The 27,505-nt window shown below is 35.3% G+C and overlaps 2 protein-coding genes and 1 long non-coding RNA gene across 5 annotated transcripts; 1 reads left to right on the top strand and 2 right to left on the bottom strand.

Moving 5' to 3' along the window:
* The first annotated feature begins 1,543 nt into the window (after positions 1-1,543).
* LOC122308328 lies at positions 1,544-7,244 on the top strand. The gene is made up of 7 exons (XM_043121598.1): positions 1,544-1,892; positions 2,161-2,328; positions 3,754-4,000; positions 4,845-5,030; positions 5,980-6,165; positions 6,537-6,805; positions 6,926-7,244. Exons 1-7 carry the CDS (start codon positions 1,629-1,631, stop codon positions 7,085-7,087), a joined length of 1,482 nt encoding a protein of 493 aa, XP_042977532.1. The 5' UTR covers positions 1,544-1,628; the 3' UTR covers positions 7,088-7,244.
* Positions 7,245-8,687: 1,443 nt separating this feature from the next.
* On the bottom strand, positions 8,688-9,614 carry LOC122308329. Its single transcript, XR_006241989.1, has 2 exons — positions 9,165-9,614; positions 8,688-9,052 (listed from the first exon to the last, which is right to left on the bottom strand). It is a non-coding gene; the product is annotated as an uncharacterized LOC122308329 (long non-coding RNA).
* A 10,946-nt stretch (positions 9,615-20,560) lies between these two features.
* Positions 20,561-26,763, bottom strand: LOC122308327 (palmitoyl-acyl carrier protein thioesterase, chloroplastic-like). Of its 3 annotated transcripts, XM_043121596.1 has the most exons (8): positions 26,348-26,763; positions 26,014-26,237; positions 24,877-25,432; positions 24,606-24,739; positions 23,287-23,400; positions 22,749-22,920; positions 22,558-22,626; positions 20,561-20,956 (listed from the first exon to the last, which is right to left on the bottom strand). In XM_043121596.1, the coding sequence occupies exons 3-8, from the start codon at positions 25,372-25,374 to the stop codon at positions 20,687-20,689; spliced, it is 1,257 nt and encodes a 418-aa protein (XP_042977530.1). In that variant the 5' UTR covers positions 25,375-25,432; positions 26,014-26,237; positions 26,348-26,763; the 3' UTR covers positions 20,561-20,686. The 3 variants fall into 3 exon arrangements, with proteins under 3 accessions (XP_042977530.1, XP_042977531.1, XP_042977529.1); XM_043121597.1 differs by lacking the exon at positions 26,014-26,237 and having other exon boundaries at positions 24,877-25,544; XM_043121595.1 differs by lacking the exon at positions 26,014-26,237.
* Positions 26,764-27,505: the final 742 nt, after the last annotated feature.

Raw genomic sequence — 27,505 nt, 5'->3', positions numbered from 1 at the left:
ACCATCATATTTGCAAGCCATGAGTGCTAGCATGGTTGAGCACCATCTCCTCAGTAACCTTCCTACACCTCTCAGTGATATGAAAATATTTTTCGCCCTCCGACGATAAGACAAACACCTTCATTTCTGTAAGTAGGTGTTCCAAAAAAAATCCATCCTTGTTTGTAAGTAACAGCTGAATAATCGGTAAACAACTAGAGAAAATTGCTTCCGGCCAGTAAGGTCACTGGAACAAACCACCTATCGTAAAAGTGTATAGAGAGAAAAAAAGCGAAGTGTACACTATTTATAATTAGTTGATTTTACAGGATCATCCCATCGGCTTATCTCCTAGGATAAACAAAATCCCTCCCACTGACATCAATGCAGCTTTTGTTTTTAGTTCTTCTTACTTCCACAAGAGGATCATAGTTAATGTTTACAATGAAAGCATATGACTAATTTAGGATGATCGCAAACATCATCAAGCAAGTAAAGAAAGGTTTGAGATGTTCATTGAACTTCATTTAGACATATTTTTTGTTTTTATTTAGAGTTTTGGCTAATGAGAATCAATTTTATGAGTCAGCGGATGGGTTAGACATGTGGTTGTTCGTAAATTTCAATGGCTGGGTAGGAGAAACTCCAATCAGTCACTCTAATAGTAGTCTTAGCCAAATGTGGCATATATAAAGACTCATAACTATGTATGCAATTCTCTTTAGTCGGCTACTTTACCATAGATAACAAACAGCAAATTAATGAACTTAGTTAAAGACGAAGGAGAAGAGCAAGTTGATTAAGTCAAAGGTCGGGATAAAGGTGAAAGGATGACGAGGACTAAGATAAGAGTGATTGTGCCAAAGAGTGGTGGAGATACTTGAATTGCTTTGTGAGCAGACTAATCATATTAATTCTTCTCACTCTCTAATTATCTCATAGTATATCATTAAATGATTGAAAACTATTTATTAATTATGTTTTACTTATTAACTTATTATCTAATACCATATCATAAAATAAAAAAAAGATGATGAATAGATTTTTTTTTTTTAAGTTGAAAACCCTCGTCCACATTATAAACAATGGGTGATGCTAGTGTGCCGTCCAGTTTTGACCGTTGGGCGTGCGTGCACTAGTATAAATTTTACTTTTTATTTTTTTCTTCTTTTATTTTTTATATTTTTTAACACATTTAAATATTTTTAAAAAATAAAAAAATACACAAATATACTAAAAATTCATTCCTTAACTATTAAATAAAAAAATAAAAATTTAATACAAGAGCAGTCAAAATGAAGAAGCAAATTCACGAGAGATACTAACATTTTGCGTAAACCATAAGATAACAAAGATAAAACTTTTCGGAAGAAATTATATGAAAAACAAAAAACCAAATTTCTATCTCAAAAGTTTTATCTTGACAGAAAATATTCAAATTAGTAAAAGAAATTATAGAAAGATTTTATATATTTTTTTTAAAAAATAATAAACGAAAAAGTAAGGTCCACTTTTTTGAGCAGTGTACGGCCAAAGCTGATATCGTAAAGAGAACCCCCCAAAATTAAAAAAAAAAAAAAAAAAAAAAAAACCCTCCGAATCAAATTTCAATAGATCGGAGACAGGAACACGGACGCAGTGGCGCTAAAATGGAAGAGAGCTCCACCGATTCGGAATCGATTGTTATGGAAACCCTAAGAAGCAGAGGATGGTGTTTAAGAGACATTGAGCTCGTGAAGGCCATCATCATGATCCACTCCGCTTTGGCCGATGATGCTTCTACCGTGGTGGGTTCAGTGGAGTCTGAGCTCTTGAACACCGATCTTAAATCTATCGGAGACAAGTCCCTACCCGACCCCACGCTTCTTCGCAACCGCAAGTCCTCCCATATTCTCGGTCCCAAAGTCCTTCAGGCAATAACATTCCCCCTTCTCTCTCTATCTCTCTTTCTTGTGGATTTTCTTTAGTCTCTGTTAGTTGCAGAGAACATGAGAGAACCATATAAGAAAAGAAACAATTGAGAGTTCTATGTTGTGTGTCGTGTTTTTCTGCCAAAAACTAAAAAAGTACTATATTGACGTACAAGTTGTGTTTTCGTTTCCTCGCCAAACAAGTGAGACCTTTGTTCTGGCTGCGAACTTTGTGAATCGACCAGTGATGCTTTTGTTTTGTTTTTGGCAGATATCTTCAGTGAGAGACATAACAAAAAGCAGCATTGAGGATGTCTCACGAAGTTCAGGTAGTCGGCGACTCCTAAAGTTAGGTCTCACGGATGGGCACACGGAGATAACAGCTATAGAGTTCGCTCCCGTCCCTTCAGTTCCGGACGACCTTTTTCCAGGAGCTAAGGTAGTCTCTTTTTTATTTGCTAATTACTTATTTATATCTTTAAAATAATGAGAATGCTAGTTTATTGAATTATATTTATCTGGTTAGCTGATCTCTCACAGAAACAAATGTAGGCAGCCCATTGATTATTCATTGTGTAATTACTAGTTCATTAGTAATTGTGGAATATTGAAGCAAGTGATGATTATAAGTGCGTTATAAGTGTGTCAGAGACTTGAGTTTATGACTGAGCCGCTAATTACAAAATTTGAGGGATTTTGATCATGGATTTGGGAGTCCTTGGTGGAATAAGCTTTGGACCCATGACCTGAACTGCAGTAAGTTTGGAACGAAAATGAAATTGAAGTTGGTCAAAATATTGTTTTAATTTTTGGGCTTGGCGACTATTTTATAGTTGAAATGAAGTTGGTTTAATATTTGGATGTTGATGATAGTTTGTGAGAGGAATTGTCAGAGTTATTTACTTATAACAACAGTTTGTTTGTGTGTGTGTGTGTGTGTGTGTGAGAGAGAGAGAGAGAGAGAGAGAGAGAGAGAGAGAGAGAGAGAGAGAGAGAGAGAGAGAGAGAGAGAGCGTTGGGTCAGAGCCCCAGACTCATGGACTTCTAGTTCCTAATAATTTTATGGCTGTTCTAGAGATTTCATTGCACGACCACTACTTTTCTTGCAGGGAAAACTGAGCTCAGCCTAGACTGAATCTGTCGCTCTTGGCAAAGAAGGGGGAGGATGCCACGTGAATGTGGTCAACTTCTGTTGAATTGGTTTGCGGGTAGTATTTGAGCCTATGACCTACGCAGACTCCAAACCAGCCCTTCACTGTGAATGCTGAGTCTCAAGGATTTCCTTTAACACTTTGGTAGGAGTTCTTAAAATTTGTGATGGTTCCTCAGCGTTAGGGTTTACCTAGGAGTGGTTAAGGTTGTGAAACTACCTAGTTATCTGCTTCACTTTTATCCAGGTGGATGCCTATTAGGTGCAGAAAATCAAATTGGCAGTGTAAGAGAGGGTGGATGGAACTTTTGGATGTATGTAACGTTGTGGGTTAAGTGCTTTGCTTGTATTGGCATTTCTGAAGTCAAGGAACTTTTTAGGTATGGAGAATTGTTGGCAGAGGTGGATTCATGTCAGTCTAGACAAGATTACTATGCTGTTGAAAGAAGGTGAGATCAAGGTTTTACCTATAAAAAAGGTTTTAGTCTTAGATGATTTTGATCCAATATCTTTGACGAGATGGCATTTCTTTATTTGTTAAGACCTTGTTTGTCTTGATTGATGTCCCTAATTTTAATTTGATGTTTACATGGCTCGCTCATTTTATATGATCGAGCAGTTCCTATGTACCCAAGAAATAAAAACCTGTGTTTTCTTGTATATATTTATTCTTATGGTTAATGTTTTAACCTTTAGTTACAATTTGGTTGGCAGGTCCGTTTGGAAGATAAAGCTACAATACGTAGTGGTATAGTCTGTTTAAATCCTAAAGTGTTATCCTTCTTAGGAGGAGTTGTTCAACCACTCTATGAAGAATGGCAGATGAACCAGAAATATTCAGGTGTCTCCCGGTCATCTTTGAGGCTATCACGGGAAAGTGATACAGGAGGCCCTCCTCTATTTGAGAAGCTGCAAATTCCGGCACCTTCACATCGGTTTGTTCAGCAAGGAAAATCTTCTGGTCAGTCTTCAAAGTAATTGTTTAATACATTTGTTTTTTTATTTATTTCTCTCCTGCGTTGGGTCATTCAATTTCATTTGGTTGTTTTGAATTTGGTTCCTGAATGGCTGTTCCAGATGTGCTTTTATATTAATCACATAAAGGTCTGTGTTGCATTTTGTGTTACTGAATAGTTGAACTACCCTACTCCAGTTATTCCCTTTACCACTATGACATGATGAGTGCAACATATATGGTTTGTAATAATGGATTTGTTCCAATTACCTATACAGAACTCATGATTGCACAAAAGTTTGTGTTTTTGGGTAAAACATTAAATTTGAGATATTTTAATAAAAGGATCTCTTGCATGGATAGCAAAAATGACTTTACTTATGATACAATTTAGTGCAATGATCTTTTGTGAGGCTTGTTTGTGCAACAGTGCAACCAAAAATGCAACAAACTCAACACAAGTAAGAGTTAAGTCCATTCATATGTTGGTTGTATTTGTGATGGCTGTAGCACTGTAGTTGATGAATGCAAATGATAGTTTGAAATAAAAAAGTTCTCCATGGAAATATATAAATGAAGCAGAAGCTACGGGAAAAAAAGTTATTAATGGGTTTTATAATGGGAAATTATGTTGCATACTTCCTGTGTACTTGGGTTGTGCCCCTTGCTCTGTGAAGAAAACTTTCTTTATGTCATATATATGTATGTATGTATAAATACACACACACCAACACATATAATAGGGAGTTGTCTCTGAGAGGTTAGATTGTTGTTATAATGCACCCTTTAGGTTGGATTTGTGTTTACTAGTTAATTTTTAGACATGATGACAGAAGTTGATGATTTTCAGATTATGCTGGGTCTTCTTCTAAGAGCCATGGCCCTAATGCTGTCACTGGAAATACTGATTTTAAGCCAACTGGAAGGAAGAAAAAACTTGATAAGTCAGCTGGCATGATCTGGAACCCAAAAGGAGCCTCTGTTATAGAGAGGACTGAAGAAAAGCCAAGCAGCGTTGAAATGAGACCAAAAGAAGGTGCAACTTCGTTTCTTAGGATTCTTTGATTGCAATTTCATTTTTTGTGTTCTGCTTCGTATCTCATCTATAACTGGTTTTTTGTTAGTGGAACTGGGGTGGCATGATTTTGCACCCATGGCATGTGCTCTTAGCGAGAAAGATGAAAAGGGACATTATGACCAAAAGAAGGTTACTTAAAAGTTGAACCACACCACTCCAATTATTCCCTTTACCGCTATGACACGAAGAGTGCAACATATATGGTTTGAAAAAAAACTCATGGTTGCACACAAGTTTGTGTTTTGGGTAGAACATTAAATGTGAGATTTTAATAACAGGATCTCTTGCATGTATCACAAAATTAACTTTACTTATGATAACATTTAGTATCGATGATACTTTGTGAGGCTGGTTTGCACAAAGTGCAACCAAATACGCAACAAACTCATGACAAGTAAGAGTTAGTCCATTCGTATGTTGGTTGTATTTACAACAGTTACACCACTGTAGTTGACAAACAGACTCGTAGTTGACAAATGCAAGTATCAATTTGAAACAAGTTCTCCGTGGAAATATATAAATGAAGCAGAAGCTTCTCATGTATGCATCCTGGGTCCTTGGGCATGCTTTCTTTTCCTATGAATAAAACTTCTTGATTACCTATCAAAAAGAGAAGCCAAAGCTACAGGAAAAAAGTTATTAATGGGTTTTATAATGGGGAGTTATGTTGCATACTTCCAGTTTACTTGGGTTGTGCCCCTTTGCTCTTTGAAGAAAAATTTCCTTACATCTCACAAATATACATGTGTGTGTGTGTGTGTGTGTGTGTGTGTGTGTGTGTTTTGTTGGAGATGTGTCCTAGAGGCTAGAGGTTAGATTATTGTTATCATGCACTCTTTAGATGGACTATTGAAAACCATGTTTAATTGTTAATTTTTAGAAATGGTGACAAAGTTGATGATTTCAGATTACGCTGGATCTACTTCCAAGAGCCATGGTCCTAATGCTGTTGTTGGAAATGCTGATTTTATGCCAACTGGAAGGCAGCAAAACTTTGATAAGTTAACTGACATGAATAGGAATCCCAAAACATCTTCTGTTACAGAGAGGACTGAAGAAAAGCCAAGCAGCTCTGAAACAAGACCAAAAGAAGGTGCAACTTTTGTTTCTTAGGATTCTTTGATTGCAATTTCACTTGTGTTCTGCTTCTTGTCTAATCTACAATTTTCCTTTCTTAGTGAAACTGGGGTGGCATGAGTTTGCACACATGGCATATGTTCTAGAAGAAAGATGAAAAGGGACATTGGGCTGGGAAGGGTGGTGTTTTACAACTTGGATATTAATGTGGGAGGGTAGTAAATCAAATTCCCGATTCTCCTTGTTTACATGTACAGACTGGTCAACATACATTTTGGACTGATTACCTGATAAGAGTCTTAAAATCTTTATTGAACTTAGAATAAGAAAGATTGTTTTAGTGGATCTACCTTGTTGAATGTCATACTAATCTAAATATTGGTGCAGTGGTGGAATCTGTCCCTGTTCAAAATCAAGCTGCTGCACAGAAACTACTCCAGACAATGAATCATCAAAGCCGGGATGGTCGACATTCCAAAGGTCAAAGACATAGGGGAAAGGGGAAACAAGAAGAGCCATTTGTTTTCACTTTGGATGAGTGGGAAATGAGAAAAGCTGAGGGAAAGCCTCTAAAGAAAGAAGAGCTTCCAGACATTAGTCGTGACGAGAATCTTGCATGGAAGCTTCAAAGCGAATTTGATTTGGAAGATTCTCATGTCAGCATCTGTCCTTCATATTTATTTCTATTGTTGCGTAATAGTCATTATAATGGCCTTTCATATTGGGCTCCGGATTTTCTTTCCCTATATTTGATGTCATTATTTGCTACTTGTCAGGTACAAAGGGGTCCTCATAAAGCAGGGGCAGATGACTTGAGAATGAGTATGTTTAATTATACAAGAGATGACGATAGGTCTCGTTCTTCAGGACACGGAGGGGGAGGGAGGGGAAGGGGAAGGGGAAGGGGAAGGGGGAGGGGAAGGGGAAGACGTGGTTAAATTTTGATCTTCCTCTAAAAATTATCTATATTCTTGTATCATCTTGGTGTGTTATATAGCTGTAACGCCCTTTTACCTATATCAAAACTGCAGTGCATCACTTCGTTATTTTGCTTCATTTCATCATCAGTATCATTCGTCAGATTTCGATTTTCAATACTGATCAGCACGGTTACATCTCTAAAGAACAGTAGTTGCCATCATCAAGAAAACCCACATTGGAATTGTCGACTTCTTTTTACTCTCTCTCTCTCTCTCTCTCTCTCTCTCTCTCTCTCACATGTTTCTTGCGAAATCCTGTATGGGTTTCTCTCCTTTTGTTCTTCATTCCTAATGGTATACCCGACAAACAACCAGCAGTTTTTTTCTTTTTCATGGCCACTAAACTAGTACTTTATCAATCGAAGAGAGGCGAACCGCGGAGTATATAGCAAAAAAATATGACAGGCCATCATCACAAAGGAAAATTCTTTATACCACGTTATTATTTTACTGGCATCTCACTATATAAGATGTGATACATTTATCACCAATAGATAATTTTTTATTAAATGATTTTTTATCATCTAATGGTAGTAAATGTGCTACATTTTATACAGTGGAATAAGAGTGATATATAGCATTACTTGCAAAAGAAACTTCTTCACACAAGATTATTTGCTTAATGAGACGGTGAGACTCAAATCTCTTTTATCTTTAATATTTCAGTGAGCAAATGAGAATGGATGTGGGTAGGACAAACTTGTCATAACGTAACTGCATTGGTGGGCATCTTTTGGTCAGTGATAGTGTCAGATGGGAGCAAATTTTATGTTCAGGTTGAGTAATAAAGGAGTGTGCTCACACACAGAGAGTGAGTGAGTGCCTAATTAATGGCCCTCTTCTCTGGTGTTTACTTCAACAGAAATAAACTTCATTTTAGTTGAAATGAACAATATCTATCTAATATAAATCATTGGTATTTTGATCATTATGTTTCTAAAAGGAAGCGACTGAAAATGTTGTCCTTTATCTGATCATGTATGCCTCAGATGGAAACGCTATGTTAGAGCAGAGATGATATATACGAGTATGTTAGAACCTTAGATTGTAAATGTCCTATGACAGATTCAAATATATATATATATATATCTATGTTGCATTTATTTTCAGGTCTATTAGAACCTTCATTGAAGCAAAAAAATCAAAGGGTATGTTCTACAAGACCTTCATGGAAGCCAAACCAAGTTAAATAAAGTTTACTCCAACCCATTTAAAAAATTGACACGTGTTACTTGAGATTGTGACCAGCACAAATTTCTTAGTGAATGACCCATCAATGTTTTAAGTTAGGCTTTAAAAAAATTAATGTTTGTCATATGACTCATATGCTTAATAGACACTTGTCATATTTATAGATAAAGGAAATTTCCTCTAACTCAATTTAAAGAACACTGTCATTTTTATTTATTTATTTATTGCTGAACTTGCAAAATGATTATCATAAAGTTATAAAAAGATCATTTAGCCTAGACTTTAAAATAAACGTTAAACATTATTTGTTGGTTAAAATAGACAAAAAAACATGACATGACATAATCTTAACAGAAGACAAATTGAATAATGATAGGGGGAATATAAAATCTTTTATATAAATTTTAATTGTGATTTGTGCCACAAATAAATTAAAAGCAGGGGAAAGTTATATATATATATATATATATCACACTGGGGATAGACACCAATCACATAAACGTACTGTGAGGTTGGAGACTGGCAGTTATTGTTGGTTGATGAAAGGAAATTAAACGATACATGATGATAACAATACTGCAAAGTGATGAGTGTCACAGACGTGGACCGCCGTTCTCCTCTCCTCTAGATTACTTCCAGCTTGTATGGTACTAAGGGCAGCAACAGCAAAGAAATTCTAAGCAGCACTCGCAAGTCTCAAAGCAGCAGAAACAGCAACACAAGGCGAACAAACTGCATGCAATTGATCCAGATCATCATCATCATGTGTAATTCATTATTATATATAGTAGATCATCGATCAGCATATATATAGGCCAAATGAAGGAAATAATTAAGTACGTACCAGGCGTAGAGGAAGCCTTTCTCTTCATGGCGTCTCCGAACATGATCAAAATGCGACATCCCTTCATAACCAGGTGGTGCATACATTCTTCCTTCTCTCTCTCTCTCTCGCAAATAGTTTTAATTTCCGGAAGGCAGATCAACCGACCAGTAATTCAAAGTAGTTCAAACAAATTAGCTTATATTATCGAAGAAGTGGTGGAGACAGATAAATGTGTGGAGAAGGGAGAGAGCTGAAAACCGATGAAAGATCAGGTACTGGTCATAGATATATAAAGATAAGGAAGAGATAAGTGATCTGATATTATTGCGCAAATAGACACACAAGGAAACTTGGCGGTCCCTTCCCATTTCTTGACACTTTATATATTAATGGTACGTCCTAATCCTAGCTAGCTGCATGGAGAATGTCCTCTCCTACTCCGTCGCCTTCACGTTTTTGTTTGTTTCTCTCTGGGCTCGTTTCGTATTTGTTACTGTAGCATCCTTATTGGTTTAGCCAAACAAGATGCAAATTTTATATATTGTCTTTAGATAAAGAGAAATGTATACATTATCCTATATTTTGTTATTTCACAATTTCACTTACTAATGTGATATATTTTAAGTAGTTTTATATGCTTATCACTTAAATGAACAGCTGCATAAAATATGATCGATACATCAACAAATATGATAGAGAATATGACAAAATTTAGGATGAAAAATAATTTCTTATCAAATATTATAGTTGTGGAACGTACAAGTATTGTACAGTTATTTTGAAAAATAGTAGAATCTATTATTAAAAAAAATTAATTTTTTTCATGTAAGTTTTGTATTTATTCATTTTTTTAAATGATTGGACGGCGTTTGTTTATTCATGACTGCAACATTTTTCATATATAAAGTAGTATTTTTCTTATTTTTTGGCTTTTTATTTTTTATTTTTTTATTTTCCCTCAAATATGGATATATAATTTTCATAAATTTTCTAGTGATATCACAAATATTATTAAAGACTTAAATTATAAGGTGCACTTTCTCTGCTTGTTTGCCGTTTAATCGCAGTAATAATATTAGTTAGCTATATAAATAAGTAAAGAAACATATCATATCAGGAGACAATATTGCAGATCAAACGATCTTGGTGGGACTCAGTACCTCAAGTAACTTGCAATGCTTTGCCTTTGACACATCCCTTCTGGTGCAAATTACGTACCCTGCAAATTAAAAGCGATAGTAATGTTTTATTAAATAAAAAGCATTATATGCAACTAAACTAAACTAAACTAGAATACCCTTAAAATGTTAATATATATTATCACATTTTTTGCTTTTAAGAAGTTTTTAAGAATATGACGGTATTCGAATTTTATTGGTAGCCTTCAGTTGTATCATAGGAATATCTTATACAAGATAGAGATATATATTTGGGATTACAATCAAAATCCCCATAACCAAACTCTTAAAAATTACGTAGAAATTACTAAAAACACTATTAGTATGTCAAGTGCATATATCAAGGTGAGCAATTAGCCGAGCTCAACGAAACATATAAATAGTTATTGAACTTAAAGAAGTAGTTAGACAGATTGTTTAGATTCAGAGATAAAATAAGATGGTTTTAGATAAAAGATAAAAGTTGAATAAAATATTATTAGAATATTAATTTTAATATTATTATTGTTTTGAGATTTAAAAAAGTTGAATTAGGATTTGAAAAAGTTGAATTGTTTATTATATTTTGTGTAAGAATTTAGAATAGTTGTAATAATGAGATAAGATAAGATAAAATGCTTTCTGAATCCAAATGGTTGCTTTAGGCATGCTTCTTCTTTTGGTGGTGCTGCTACTCATGGTATCTTTCTTTTTTTCTTTGCTTGAAATCTATCTAAAACCACACTCTTATATTCCTATCATCATATCTTTGTCTTTTTCAATTTTACTTTTTTAACTATTATATTTTTATTTTCTAATGCGATATTGATATTTTGAACATGCATCCACACGATCGAGTTGGTTGTAACGTGAAAAAATTCCATGCGTCGATCCAACTATTTCGCTCGAGAATGATCCGAATTATAATTCCTAGAATAAGAAAGATAGACACTTAAAGTGAAGAAAAAATCTAGTTGCAAGCATAATTGTGCACTAATATGTGTTCTAATTTAATATGATTGGTCAAAAAGTAGATTTTATTGAAAAAATTACTAATTTAAATTTTGAATATGAAAAAATTAACATTGATATGCAGATTAGTACACGACTTTACTTTTATGTAATGAAACTCATTTTTAATTAATCATTATGATGAATACAGACCTCAATCGAGATGATAATATAGATTATAGCTGGGATGGACAATTGACCCCTCAGTTCAATTGTAAGAGATCGATGAGTAAATAAATTATCATAATGAAAGTTTTTTTTGTTGTAATTATGTAAATAGTAAAATTAAGGATTCAATATAATAACATAAAATTAAGGTAATTAAGAAAATGTTGAAGTGGCTCCATGAGAATAAAAATATATTTGATATTTTTTTTTTCTTTAAGAATGATTTTCCCTTCAATATTAATTATGTTATAGAGAAGGTAATGCGCTAGTAAACAGTTTAGTAAATTATGGTACTATAGGATATACAGTAAGTTTTTCATGCGCCTTTCAACTCCCTAAGCATATGATTGTCCTGTTGTTTCTAGATCGTTCAGGTCTTCCTACTATTACATGCTAAATTTGATATATATTTCCTTATTTTCTTGTAATCTTTGTGCCATAAGGTCTTTATTTTTTTAGGAACTTGGGTTTGGCCTTTATTTTTCTTATTGTAACCCCCAAGTTTCATTTTATAAACAGTTATTCATCCGTTATAAGTGATGATAATCAATAAAATTACAATGCTGCCTTTTTATAAAAAAAAAAAAAAAAGAATAAAAAAAATATTTTAAAATGAAATAACAAAGATTAGAGGAAATGTTGAGCACTGAAGAGGTTTTGTTTTGTTTTTGTTTTTTGTTTTTTGTTTTTTGTTTTTAATATATATATATATATATTTTCCCAGCAAGTGATAGGAATAAAGTCGAGAAACCTTGAAAGGTTTCTAATAATGGTACTGGCATTATTCGTAGATAGAAGTGCTTTTGGTATCGTGGATGGCTTTATACACAACGAGTAACATCATTTTTGTAGGATCCACCACCTGAGATGGAGGTGTCACCTCCATTAAGGGCCAAAAAAGGAGAAGAAGGAAGGGATTTGGAATGGTACCTGGTTCATGGATCCACCCAAAAGCCATGCACCACTAATCAATGCGAACTAGGGAATTGAATGGTACTACTGCTTTATGTGAATGCGCCCCATTTTCCTATGGTATATTGGTTGGTCGACTCGAAATATTTTCTAGAATTCCCATCTAGAAAGCCAATGCCTTTTAGTTTCTGTTAACATAATGTTAAACACAGCTATTTTTTGGTGATTTCACTTCACTTGTTAACATAATGTTTATTGATTAAAATATACCATATTTTACACTAAATTAATACTATTATTTCTAGTGAAATGTAGAGGATTATTTTTCGTAATAATGATCCACAAGAGGGACTCTTTCGAGGGATTCATACCTCACATTGAGAATGATTATTTTGACAGCCACACGTATGGCATATAGTTGATCCGCACGAGCGACCAATAGGTGGGTACATCTGACCCCCATGCCAGGACACAGAACACAAACATCTTCCATTTGAAAGTCCATTATGCTATCTGCTAATTGGGCTTTATGAGGAGTGTAGCCCAGTGCAAAAATGGAGTTGCAATGAGTCTTGCTTCATGGAGCTATGGGGTAAAGTGACTGACAGGTTGAAACAGGATGAAGTGGAGCTGGTTGCTTGTATCATGAGAAGGCTATGGCTCAGAAGGAACAGCTGCATTTTTGAAGATAAGTTCCTTGATCCTAAAAGGGTGATGAGAATATCTGCTAAAAAAACAACCTACTTTAACAAACCCAACCCCAATCTTCACTATTTAGATACTAGAATTCCATGCCTCACTGTTAATATTCCATGAAGTGAAGCTTAATTCAACATACAAACACACACTCCACACACATGTACAAGCATACATACAAACACTACATATACACATAAATTATAAATATTAAGTGAGAGAAAGGGAGGGTAGGAACCTGTTATTTGAAATGTAAAGGAAGATCTTGCTTATCAAATGGGAGGGAGAATTCAATCATTGGACATAGAGACCACATTTTGATGAGAAGATGTTTTTCGTTTATTTACCAATCTGATCTTTTATGCACCACTTGGTCTTGCTGGGGCTCCATGGAAGATAAATAATAGCTCTTCCTCCATTGAAGACAAAAAGAGGTGCGACATTTTCTAAAATATTCTGTAGCAGGTACCGACCAGACTCAGCAGTTGCCCAACAAAACCACAAGGTAAAAAGAGGCTGCGAAAGCTAAAAATGTACACTACATCAACTATCAAGTAATAAAGTTATGAACATTAGATTAAAAAAAAAGCTACCGAAAATTAGAAGTAATAAAGTTTCGGGCCCATTGGTCGATAATAGCACCCTTTGTCCTTGCGAGCTATAAACATATGTATTTACCATCTCTTCTAACATGATTGACAGACCAACTAGTAAATTTAGAAAGCAAAAATTTAATATCAAAGATTAACATTCCTTTGTTATTCTAGCTGTCTACATTGCCTTAGATAGCATTGATAACATGTAATGCATCTCCCACAAGAATGATTTTCTGAAATCCAAGTTCATTGCCAAATTTTGTATCTTGAAGTGCAGCATACGTCTTTGCTAGTAAGAGGCTTGGGAACAAAGATTTTTTCATCCTCATTGCTGCCATAACATCACCCTTTCAGTCCCTAATAATGACTCCAATCCCAACTTTGCACTGTTTTTTTTTTTTTAATCAACTGCAGCATCCCAATTGATTTTGTAAACTTCCCTTGGAGGAGCCTTCCAGGTTTTACTATTGGTTGTTAAAGTTGCATTTTGCTTAGTAGGCTTCTAATAAAGATGTTTAAGGTCCTGTAGCCTCTAAGAAGTCCATTTTGGAAGTTTATCAGGATGTGTAAAAACCTTCTGAAAAATAACTTTGTTTCTTCTCTTCCATAGTCTCCAAGCTACTACTGCAAACTCCTCCAAGTACTCATTTTCCAAAGATCTAAGCATAGACAGGAAGGAATCTTTAAAACTCTAAGAGATGATGCTGGATTTTTGAAGTGGCCTTGAACATTGTCCCTAAACATCTCTTGCTAATTCTCCCACAAGACATGTTCTATAGTTTCCTGCTCTTTAACGCATATGGGACACTTAGGATCATCCACCACCTTCTTTCTAAACAGATTGAACTTAGTAGGCAAGGCCTCATGACAAGCTTTCCAAAGGAACAACTTTTATGCATTTGGGATTGAAAGTTTTCAGAACTATTTCCACTTCTCCTGTTGGCTAATGTTTCTTGATTATAGGTGTAAAAAAAAAAAAAAAATCGAAAAACTAGTTGGACTGGACCATTCGGTCTAGTTTGTAGCCAGTTAGGTCCAGCACCAGTTCTTAAAAACCAAAACTGGTCCAAAACTGGTTTGGTACTAATTTTCATATTTCGAAAACTGGTTTGAACTGAAAATGACTGGTATATGTATATATTTTTAATTTTTTATATTATATATATTTTTATATTATATATATTATATGCTAAATTGGTAATTAATATAATATGAAATTTGAATCTTATTATCCAAATCTATTAATCTTATAACATAAAATAAATATAACATTTGACATAAGTAAACTTATTATTCAAGTCTATTAATCTCACTAAAACATTAAACAATACTTATAATATACTCGAATGATTAGACACTAATAAATTAGTAATTGTTAATAATAAATACTAAATTCTAACAATTAAATTTGGTTTTGAAAAAATTATAATGCTAAAGTTATGTACTACCACACGTGTAAACAGTTAATCGAAAAACCAGATCAGACCAGATTGAAACCAAAAAAACCAAAAGTTCTGATTTTGGTGATGGTCTATATCAATTTTTAAATTTCTAAAACCAATGTATATTGGTTTGGTTCCAAAATTTGTCCAAAGCATGACCAAACTGAACTAGTATACCCTTATTCTTGGTGGTTGCCCTTCGTGTCTATCTTGGATTCCCCTTGCAAGTGGTATTCACGTACAGCCAAGAATATTCTATTGGTTGTGCTTCTCCAAATAAGTTTGTTGCACTACCATACTGATGTAATGGGATTCTGCTAATTAGATTAGCTTCATTACTTGAGAAAACAACATTGATAAGTTCCATGTTCCATTGTTTAGTGTCTTGGTCAATCAAGGTAGCTCCCTTTTTCTCTTTCTTTAGAAAATTTACTCTACTTTGGATCATGTAGGAGGAAGGTTAAGGTAACCATTTATCAAACCAAAATTCTGATTGACTCCTCATTCCTTACTCTCCAAACTAAAACTTCCTCAACTAATGGTTTTGCTGACCTCCCTTCAGTTTAGCCTTGCCCATTTGATGCCAATTGGCTCAATGAATCCTTCTCTCTATATCTTTTTGCCGCCATCAAAAGCCATGCATCAGCCTGTTTATTTCCAGTGGAATGACTTTTCGAATTTTGAAGATTCTCATACAAATAAGTAGGGAGTACTTGTATCATAGATTTCAACAAGATTCTTTCCAACTTGTGAAAGAAATTTCATCTTCCAATTGCCTATCCTTGATATCACTCTATCCAATAACTCATCTTCCAATTTCATCTTTCAACCTGTTGAAAGATTTAACTCAGATCTTCCCACTTGGATAGGAAGCCCCAAATACTTCTCATATGATTGTGTCGATCTGACACCTGCCATTTGAGTGATAATTCTCTTTGATTCTTCCCTCGTATTGCTACTAAAAAAGATAGAGGTTTTCTTCTTGTCGAGTCTTTGGCCTGATGTTGTTTTATAGGTCTCCAGCAGCTTTAATAATCTACTCCATTCTAGTGAGTTTGCCTTGCAAAATGGTAAGCCATCATCTGCAAAATATATATATATATATATATATATGGTTGATGTGGATTTGTCCTTGGGCCTATGGAACTCTGGGCTTCAGTTTAATTAAGCGAATTACTAAGAGCTTTAGAACAAAGGATAAAAAGATATGATGAAAGGGTGTCACCTACCTTATTCCTCTAGAGGGATTAAATTTCCTGTAGGGTATTCCACTGATGATAATGGAATATAATACTAGTGCGACACATCTAATAGTGAGGGCAATCCACTTGCTTGCAAATCCCATCTTCTTCATTATTGCTTCCAAAAGAGGCCACTCAATTCTATCATAGACCTTACTCATGTTCAGCTTTAAGGCCATAAAATTATCCCTAGGAACAAACATTTCATAGAATGCATTGACCTGTAAGCAACAATCACATTATTAGTAATTAGCATACCTGGAATAAATGCACTCTGAGTAAGAGATATGATAAAGGGAAGGTTAGACTTCAATCTGTTGGCCATCACCTTAGCTAGAATCTTTTACAACATATTGTATAGACTGATGGGCCTAAACTCATTAACTTTGTGAGGTGGCTTTTGGAACTAGGGCAATTAAGGTGTCATTGATATCATAACTCCATGATGTTGTGTTGAATGCTCCTATGACTAATTTGCACACACTATTTCGTACAATCTTCTAATGATTTTGGTAGAAAGCTATTGAGAATCCATCTGGCCTAGGTGAGCTTAAGGAATTCATTTGAAAAATTGTTGTTTCTACCTCTTTTGCAATGCATTCTTGAATGAGCTTTTCATTCATGTCCTTTGTAAAAGTAGAGCCAAGAGTACGTAACAATCCGCTATCCCTATAGGCTGAGATGAACTGAATAGATCCTAGAAATGAAATAGAAACATAGAGCTGATATCTTCTTGTGATTTTGCTGTATGATCACTCACATTAGATATTGACTTAATGGTCCTTCTCTGATTTGCATACATGAAAGAATCTAGTATTCTTATCCTTTTCTTTGAGCCACTTTTATTTAGCCCTTTGTTTCCACTTTAGGTCCCCTCCCTGAGTAATCCCTCCACCTCATTTTTTAAGCTTCATATTCTGTAAGTATTTTCACCTTCATTTGCCTCTTGTAGATCTTTGATAAGAGATAATTTGGTAATAATGAGCTCCTTTTGATTCCTGCAGGCTAACTTACTCCATTTCTGCAGAGATTCTTTGCATCTATTAAGGAACCTATTAGTTTCAGTCATATCTACTATCAGAGTTGGATTATGGACCCATGTTTGCTTTACAATATCATGCCTCTTATAAAAAAACCTCATTCTCTTTTTTATCATCAAGCGTCATGTTCCTCATTTCAATAAGGATAGGATAGTGGTCAGAGCTTTGAGCAGCAAAAGTAGTAACATTGGTGCCATTAAAACTATTTAGCCACCCAAAATTACCAAAATCTCAATCCAATCTTTCTATTGTGAGTATGTAATCTTCCCTATTGTTGCTCTAAGTGAACTTAGCACCTTGATATCCCAGGTCATTTAGTCCACACAATTCAATAACTTCTCTAAAATCTTATAAGGTCTTTGAGCAACTTCTACTTTCTCATGTTGGTGTAAGATCTCATTGAAGTCACCCATGCATAACTATGCCATATTCTCAAGAGGTTGTAGTTCCCTCAATAAACTCCAACTTGCAATCCTTTTTGCTATTATTGGACTACCATAAAAACTTGAAAGGAGCCATTTTTTTTTTTACTTTTTATTTTTATTTTTTTTGTGTCAAGATTGGTGATCTTAAGGGAAATATGACTCTGAGAATAGGAATTGAGTACCACTACCATCTGATCCTTCCACAAAAATGCTAACCCTTCACTCCAGCCAATAATATCTAATACAAAGCTTCTTTCATAACCCAATTGATTTCTTATATTCTCCACCTTTCTTCTGTTGCACTTTTTCTCCATCAGGAAAATAAAATGTTGGCTTTTTGTGCTCACCAAATGGTGAAGTTCCCGAATTGCTCGAGGGTTTCCAAACCCTCGACAGTTAGTTGAGGCAAATAATTGTTGCTGGTGGGGTTGCAATGCAGCTTCTACCAATAGTTCTTGAGTTAGACTTCCTGTAGGTGTGAGTTTGGTTTTCATAGTGGTAGGATTTGTCTGAGTAACACTCCCCACTACTTTTGTGTTTCTTTTTTTTTCCCTTCCTATTTAGCGCACATTATTGATTCGTTATTAACAATTAAAACACCTCTAGCTCATTTCTTCCAGCTGAACTTCTTTGTCACCACTTCAGCACTGTGACTAGGATTCAAGTCAGTTTTATGCTTGCTGATAGAGGCATATTTATTTGGAGTATGGGCTAACGAATCTACGATATTGATAGATTCTATATCCATATTTGCAATAGAAAAATTACCTGCTGCTGGTTGTCAAGTGCCTAATGCTCAGATCAATCAGATCAAAAGGCCTCGCAGTTCACACCTCTATCTACTAATATTGTAAAAATCATGAAGTGTCTTCCTTGAGTAACTGTCTCAAAAATGGCTTCCTTTGATAGTTGTATTACTTGTTCATCATCCTCAAAATGGGAAGGTCTTTATCTGCCATGCTGTAAAAACTTTATAGACACCAAGACTGAGTGACTAGAGATCTTTGCCATGCCAAAGAGACTTAAACCTCACTCTTCAGAGAAGAGATGGACAACAACACAACAAATCTCTTTTACCTTGATCCTTGAACCGCATCCCTTGTAGAGCAAGATTTGATCTTAAATACTCAAAAAGTCTTAACACATCGACGAGGCTAACTCTAAATGACACCAACAACATTAGTGATTTGTTTATGGGTGTTGCTAGTGTGTTGCCCATGTTTGACCATTGGACGTACCCATTAGTACAAATTTTTATTTTTATTTTTTATTTTTTAATATATTTAAATATTTTTTTAAAAAAAGAAAAAATGCCAATATACTAAAAGCCATTTCCTGAATGATTAAGTAAAGAAAGAAAATTAAAAAAAAAAAATTAAATACATAAATGATAAAAACGAAAAATTAAACTCAAAAGACATATTAGTACTTTTCTTTATTTGTATGTCGAAAATTTAGTTCTCCATATTCCAGCAAGTATATGTTTGGGGATATGGGCTTCCTTTCCCTCGGATATGGTCATAGGCCCAGATTCATAATATTTCAGTAACTTGTGGGATTCAGGATTTTCTGCAACAAATTATAATACCATCCATTTCTATTCGTCAATTTAATTTAATTTTAAGACCCAAATCCAGAGGATGACCACTTAGGACTACCAACAAATATTTTCTTTCTTGGAACTTATTTTTTATCATTTTCTATTAAAGTGCTATAGTCATAAAAAAATCTCACAAGTGTTAGATCTATTTTACAATCTAATTTACCACGTCAAGTCATTTTGTAAGTTTTGTGGTGACTAAAACATTTCTCTTATTGATATTCATTTAATCATGTAACATCACTAATTTTTTAATTCATCTGAAGAATCATATCTTGAGGAGAAGCATACACTAATTCAAGTTGAGATACAAAGTTTTAATTTTTAACAACTTAATGGTCATTTTAGTGTACCAATTTGTTGAGGAGCTCATATAATATATGAGTAATGAGTTGCCAATTGTACTTTATATCCCCAACTTCACGCCTTTCATATCGACCAACCAAATCACAACGAACGCTAGCTGTCGCATACAAACAGCGGGAAGACTGGCATTGTCCAACATATAGCATTTTAAGTTACCAATATTAAATGCCGACAGCAAGCTGATGATCTCGACATTTCCAAATAAATAAATAAATAAAACCAGTCACTGACGAATGTTAGCTGTTGTACCAAAACAAGATGATATTTTAAGCCCTCCATAAATAAATAAATGCAGCAATAATGATAATAATAAAGAAATATACAGGCCATGCCATCAAATAAAACAAAATAAAAATTGCCTAGACATGCCAATTGGCAGACAGCTAAGCTTAACTGCCAGAACGCAGACATTGCTCCCAATGCAATCAACCAGGTGAGCCGGGCGAAAGGGAGGCCATTAAGCGAGGGTCCATGCACAGATATACATCTTTTTCATTAATAACATAAAATAAATGCTGTCACATTTACTGAACATTTTGTTGTACCTCAAAAATTTGTACCGATAGCAATAAATGTTGTCGAGTCGAGTCGAGTCATCTCTATATGTTCATGTCTATCTATCTCGTTTAAGACTATTTTGGTTAAGAACTTTGAGGGGATTTTTGAGAGAGATAATTACTTATTACAGGGGGGGGGGGGGGGGGGGGGGGGGGGTGGGGGTGGGGTTGGAACACTGTTCTTTCCTGAAGAAGACAAAAGAGAAGGGAACATCATAAATATATATATAGAAAAAGAACAAATACGAATAAAATCCAAGAAACACATGCAGTATTCTACACAAGCGCTCCTATATCCATTCCATCCACAATGGCACTTCATATAATATTTAGATGCTTTCAGCAGGAATTTGACCAAGAGTTCCAAAGTTGCTGGCATGTTTGGGCCTCCATGACGTCCTGCCCCTCACAATCTCAGCTCCATTCTCGAGTCGAAGCAAGTGCTGGCAGTCCATGTCAGCCAGAGTTCCCAAATTACCAACGCCACTGCCAGCAACAGCAGTCAATGACTGAAGTGCGCTGTCCTTTCCACACTCCCTCCTGTACTCCAAGGTCATGGCAGAAAGCTCATAGCTCTCCAAGATTGGCAATGGAGCACTCTGCAACAGCCAGTATCAACTTCTGATTATATTAACATGAATACTTTCAACAGACAACGAATAATATGACAAAAACAATCTCAGGTAGCGAGATTCCATCAAGGGAAACAGAAATTTTTTTATCTACTGAAGAAAGAAAAGTACCAATCATTCAACACTCAATTCCGCCCCTTCCATGCCTGCCAATAGTCTATCTTAATGGCACTTTCTTTCCCCTCCTAAGAAGATGGTCGCAAGATGAGGTCCTCTACCAAAAAACATTTGAACACCGGGTATAGAACTCCACGTCATATAATGCAAACCTCCCCCCCCCCCCCCCCCCCCCCCCCCCCCCCCCCCCCCAACAACAACCAACACAAAAAGAAAAAAAAAAAGGCCTAGACATGATTAACCAAAATTAAACTAGCGTAGCAAGCTAAGGCATGATACATATCCTATTATTTTTTTTCTACTTTCCTAAAAACATCTCACTACCTACTCAATTGTTTTCAATCTCCATCATAAAGCCCGCATTCAAGAGCACTAGAAAGTTACCTCAAAGTCAAATGTTGCAGATTTTGATCTGGAGACTGAACTAATAACAGGGGTCGGTACCAGCCCAAGCGGAAGATGGTACACGACACTGAGTTGATGCATAATCTATTACTCTTTTGTGCATCTTTTACTGTAATTTCTCACATCCCAATATTGATGGATTTAATGATAAGAATATGGCACCCAGAACACAAATCTTAAACGACAACCTCTGATGCTAATTAAACCAGGGATATGTTGGAAAGAACAGCATAGATTGGATAAATACAATATATTTTACTTGTGATGCAATTCATTACTCAGGCATCCCCCAAAGAAACCAAAGCACAGCCTGATGAGATCTAGCTCAAAGAAACCAAAGTATTGCAGGGCCAAGATGGCTGATATTAGGTATATCTATTCCAGCAAAAAGCCAACAGAAAAAGTATAATGAAAGCTGAAAGGCAAACAGTATTACGTGGCAATGACAAAAAGCAGGAATTAATACTTTGACAAGGACAGGTGCACATGGCATGCCGCACTGAAATCACTAAAGCCCTGGTGAGACCACCAACGTTGTAAAGGACTACAACATTACCTCGATTGGGCTTACTTATCCAGCCTGGAAATTTAAGCATGTCACTGGGACAGGAACTTATTATAAATTAATACAAACCTGGAAGTATTGAATGATTTAGACAATTCTATCTTGGAGCTTTGGGATGTGATGGATAAGAAAACATTAACTTAAATAATCTTTGCCTAAGCATATAATTCAAGACTTTCTCAAAAATTGAAAACCAAGAACTACTGCTCAAAAGGGGTTTGCAAATACATTGCTGACTGGTAAATGTACTCAATAAATAAACCCAAGAAAAGGTTGTTTCTGGTTAGACCCATTCAATTCAGAATTTTATCTGGCTGATCATCTTTGTACGGGTCAGGCATTATTAGCATGTATATTGAATCTAGTAGACACATATAAAAGGAAGGGGAGAGAGAGAGAGAGAGAGGGGGGGGGGGGGGGGGGGGGAGGGGGGAAGTACAAAGGCGATGAACCGAAGAAAGAAATTCACTTGAGCATCTACCTCAAGGATCCAGCCAATATACTTCACATTGTTGACATGCTGATTGACATCTAAATCACTCCACCTAGGCTGCAAATAATAACGGGGAAATTACCAATTTAGAAAGCAACAAGGGTGCAACCAGCGCAGTTTGTCAGAAGCCAAAGCAAATAATCTTAATTAAAATTATTGGATGAAAAATATAAACTTACACTTAACCCAGTACGAACATAGTCTGCGGTATTGTCATCAAGTTTTTGTAGTTTTCTGCTATCCTCTTCCACAACAGGAACAGTATCCATAAAATAAGGCTCTATTTCCCCCCGAACTTCTTCTGGAATCTTGGACAACTTCCTGGTTTGTTTATTCATCATCACCCATATACTGTAGATCAACAAAGACAAAAACACAACCATTTAGACCCCGATCAATTACTTCTGCTAATAACATGCAATGCAAACAATCATACACATTTCATGTAGGCATGCCTGAAGTTTATTACTATACATCCCATAGAAAACACCTCTCAACACATTTCAACCTGAATCATGTCAAGAAAACTGACAACAAAAAGAAAATAGACTATTATTATTTTTAATAAGTAAAAAGAAAATAGACTATTATTATTGCTTTGATTATCATCACCAAAGTAAAAGATCTATGATGTAACATAAATGACACAATTTTGAGTATCATAGGCGCCTTCAAACGGACAGGGGAAAAAAGATTCAACTATAAAAAGAATCATACCTAGAGGCTCTTGTCAGAGTTTTACCAGTTTTAGAATCAAGTAAAACCCAATCACGGCGCATACCATTCTTTCCAGATGGACTGGCCCAAGTGTCTACTTGCACAACATCACCCCTGTAAGACAAATAAATTAAATTCATCAATATATTCGGACATCCTTTCTGAAACTACAAATCAGCTTATAACCTATGAATTCTGTTGCTCTCCAACCATGACAGCATCTTATAAAAGTTCTTACACTTAGCTAAAAACAGATATCATAAAACTTGCCCACAAAAAATTAGTTTAGACTGGTTGGCTCCAAAATTTACAATCAATGCAAAACAAGATTCTTAAAAGTGTAAACCCTCACACCCAGGGGAGTTCCAAACGTCACCACTAGCTTTGAGCTTCTTCTTCTTCTAAGAAAATTAAATAAAAAACAGCAAATCAGAATACATCATATAGGGACAGGGTATATTCATACATGGAATGGGCCTTGCAAAGTTTGTTAATGAAATGATTATTACTCAGACTTATCTTGGGACAAGTCTTTTGATCAAGACGAATAGGTCCTTAGAAATAGGGGGACCCATGAAAACCACAACCTTTTTCTCCTTGATTTTGTATTTTCCTAATATTCAAATTTGTTTTAAGCAATAACTTTAGCTTCATACTTAGAATTTTATTTTGATAAGTAAGCTTCATACTAAGAATTAACAATCCTGAGGTCAGAAAATCCACCTATGGTAATTTTTTTTTTTGGCACTGTGTGTCCAGGAGTAACGTCCCAACTAATCTTGAGGGTGTAGGGTCGGCAAGGAGCTTCCTGCAAGTACATTTCAAGTAATTCAAAGAAAAAAATCCCCAAGTCCGATGGCCCCTAGAGATTGTTTGCATCCAAGGGGATATGAACCTTAGACCAAGGAGGAGCATACCCCCAAGCCCAAGGGCTTTACCACTTGAGCCAACTCCTAGGGATTCGCCAATGATAATATGTTATGCTTCCAAGACACACTAATGTCCCCAAAAAATTAATATCCCTGCAAATGCACAAATTGAGCACAACCTTGATAAGGCATCATCCCCAAAAACTTAGTGATCATTTAGAAACCTTTAAGTGCAAGATACGTAAACAGAGCATAGTAACTAGCCAACACTTTGCTACACGGACAGCCCTGCAAACTATAATCTATGCTATTGATTTAGTATACAATAATCAAAGTCCTGTATGAAAAATGGACGAACAAGACATAAACCGTACGACTAAATGAGAAAATCCATCAGCTAATGCTTAAGTGCAGTTAATCAGCACAAACTATTAGAATGAAGTGGCTTACCAAGTAGGATAGCGATCTACCACCACCTGCATTCGTGTAACCACCCATATGAGGTTCTTTTTGCACATCTCTGGCGTCGAGCCAAAGCCATCACCAAGAAGTCCAGCACCCTTAACGTGGTTAAGAGCAGTTTCCTGCAACAAAAGCAGGTGGAATAAGAAAACAGCTCATGAAGAAGAAATCTCGTATTATATGCTAGTCAATAAAAACAGAACGACCCACTAAATAATTTTTTTTTTTAAATGTCTAAAATTTGAGGATTTAATAATACCTGTAGATGATTCATCAACGTTTCTATCGACGCTGTGCGATCAGCACCTATTTCATATGATCTAATAGAAAAATTCTGCCGGAACACACGACCATCCTGAACAATTCTCCCTAGATCAAAAGGGTCAATGAGCATGTCGGGCCGCCTTGGTTTCCAATCAAGCATCATCCACTGCTTCTCGGCAGCCAAGAAGATTGTGGTGATGGCGGCAAGAAGCATACTCCAATCAGGTAATGTGTTAATGAAAGTCCTGGGGGCAGGCGACGACGTTTCAAACTCACTCTTCACACCTTCCACTGGTTTTGTCAACCCAACTGAGGTACCATTTATTTTGGGAGAAACTTGGGCACTTGCCTTGCCCTGCAAGGCACCGGAAGACCCAGCAGATTTTGACTTCATTACTCCCAAATTCGCAAGCTTTTTGACCGTCTTTGCGCCAGAGTCTGGAGCTGGAGATGCGGCCGGAAAGAATGCAGAAGTAGCGGCGGTGGCAACCATGATGAAGTTCTACGGCCTGAGGGCTCCAGTCAGAGTTTGTCGCCTATCGGTGCACTGTCTGTCAGGGGAAGGGGAAAAAAACATACAATGGGAATCTTCAGACTTACGCAACAGACAGCAAAAGCAAGGAAAACGCCAACGAGTTGCAGCACAGATAGAACACCATCGGTCTGTATGGTTCGGACGAAAAATGAGTAAGATTTTTTTTTTTTTTGAGCGAGTAAGAACAAATTTAAAAGCTGCCATGAGCAAGTTTCTGCTTCCAACGGAACATACACATGATATGCATGTGGGTGATCCTTTTTCAATAAATGCCTCAAAATTATTTTGGCTCAGAATTTTTTTTTTTTAAAAAAAAAAAAAAAGTCCACATCATCCAAGTCCGGCGAAGAAATAGGTTCCCAAAAATTTTCGCTATTTAAAACATTTGATTTCCAGAAAGAAAACAAAAATCAGAGCTCAATTTTTTAGCATTCGGGGCATTTCTATTTCTTTCTCTGAGCATTCCCAGAACTAAAGGACCAAATTCAAAGCCATAAGAAGAAGGTAAAAAAAGAGAACCTCATAGGAGAACTTTTTTGGAAGGAAAACAACAATTTGAAACATAGCATTATCTAATACAGTATCATTCGTACATACACAGCCGAAGGCAGAGCGGATCTGACTCGAAAACTATAGAACACCAAAAGCTAAATCCAAAACCTTTCATCTCATTTCATTATTATATCTGGAAACCAATGCACGTCGCAATATACATCAAAATCGTGCAAAGAATCCCCGTTGTACCCCTCCATTCATCTAAAATCAGGGTGTCCGACAAAAATGACGAAACTTTCACGGCGTGTTTGGCTGCCAAGAAAAAGCTAGAGAAGACCGCTAATTTCAAATGCCCACCCAGATCAGACCCGAAAATAAGAGATTATGAAAGAAGAAGAAGGAAATACAAAAACGAAAGAAAACCGTCCGTCCGTACCTTAACCAGAGAGAAACCGAGGTAGAAAGTCCAACCAAACGCAACAACGATAAAAACGAAGTAAATAAACTTCGAATCAGTGTTTTGAGCAAAAATAAATGAGGGGTTATTGCTTCATTTCCGATCAGAAAAACTCCTTTTTCTGGTTAGTAGTAGAGTTTCCTCCTCCTCCTGCTTTCTAGATTTTCTGGGTTCTTGCAATAATCAGAGAGAGAGAACAAAGAAAGAGAATAGAGAAAGATGAGGATTTTAGGGCCAGCGGTTTATTGGACGGTAGAGAGAATCGAATCGCAGAGCATAGACTTCACGTTTATATAGATATATAAATATATATACACATTGAAGAGCATCCATCCATCTGGCCCCCTCCCGCCTCTCTCCTTCAAAGTTCCACATCCCCAACCTCTCTCTCTCTCTTTCTCTCTCTCTCTTCTCAGCTCCTTTTCTTCCACTCCTTTCGTTATTAAGCATTAAATATTGAAAAAATCTATTCTCATATAGTTTTAATTACAAATGTCTGTTTCTCACAGGTTACTACTCTCTTATTATTTATTATTTAGTTTTTTAAAATTTTTTATTTTATTTAATAGTTTAGAAAGTGAGTAAAATTATATATTTTTTTAATTTTTTCTTAATGTTTAAGAATGTTTGGAAAATTCTTAATGATTAAAGATATTAAAAAACTATTTAAAATAAAATAATAAAAAAAAATAAAAAACTTTATATAGACTATAAGTAGTAATAGATAATAAGAGAGTAGTAACTCTATCACTATCCTTCTCGAAATCAGACAATTTCTTTTCAAGAAGTTCCTAACTGATCATATGTGTTTAGTAAGATCTCTTTTGGATTTAGAAAATATTTTATCTCATTTCATCTCATCATTATAATTTTCGTAAATTTTTACATAAAATTTAATAAACAATTCAACTTTTTTGAATTTTAAAATAATAATAATATTTTATTCAACTTTTAAGTTTTATCTAAATAATCTTTTCTTATCTCTGAATCCAAACGATTATTTAATTTTATTTATGAATAGTTCACTATTCTTAAGAAATTATTTATTATTTATTTGTTATTATTTAAATTATTTACAGATCATCTGAGATCATTTCAGTATCCAATTATAACCTTAGAACTTGTTTGGAAAACTCA

The sequence above is a fragment of the Carya illinoinensis genome, chromosome 4 (assembly GCF_018687715.1).
Source record: "Carya illinoinensis cultivar Pawnee chromosome 4, C.illinoinensisPawnee_v1, whole genome shotgun sequence".
Lineage (NCBI taxonomy): Eukaryota > Viridiplantae > Streptophyta > Magnoliopsida > Fagales > Juglandaceae > Carya > Carya illinoinensis.
This window is presented reverse-complemented; position numbering and strand designations above follow the sequence as displayed.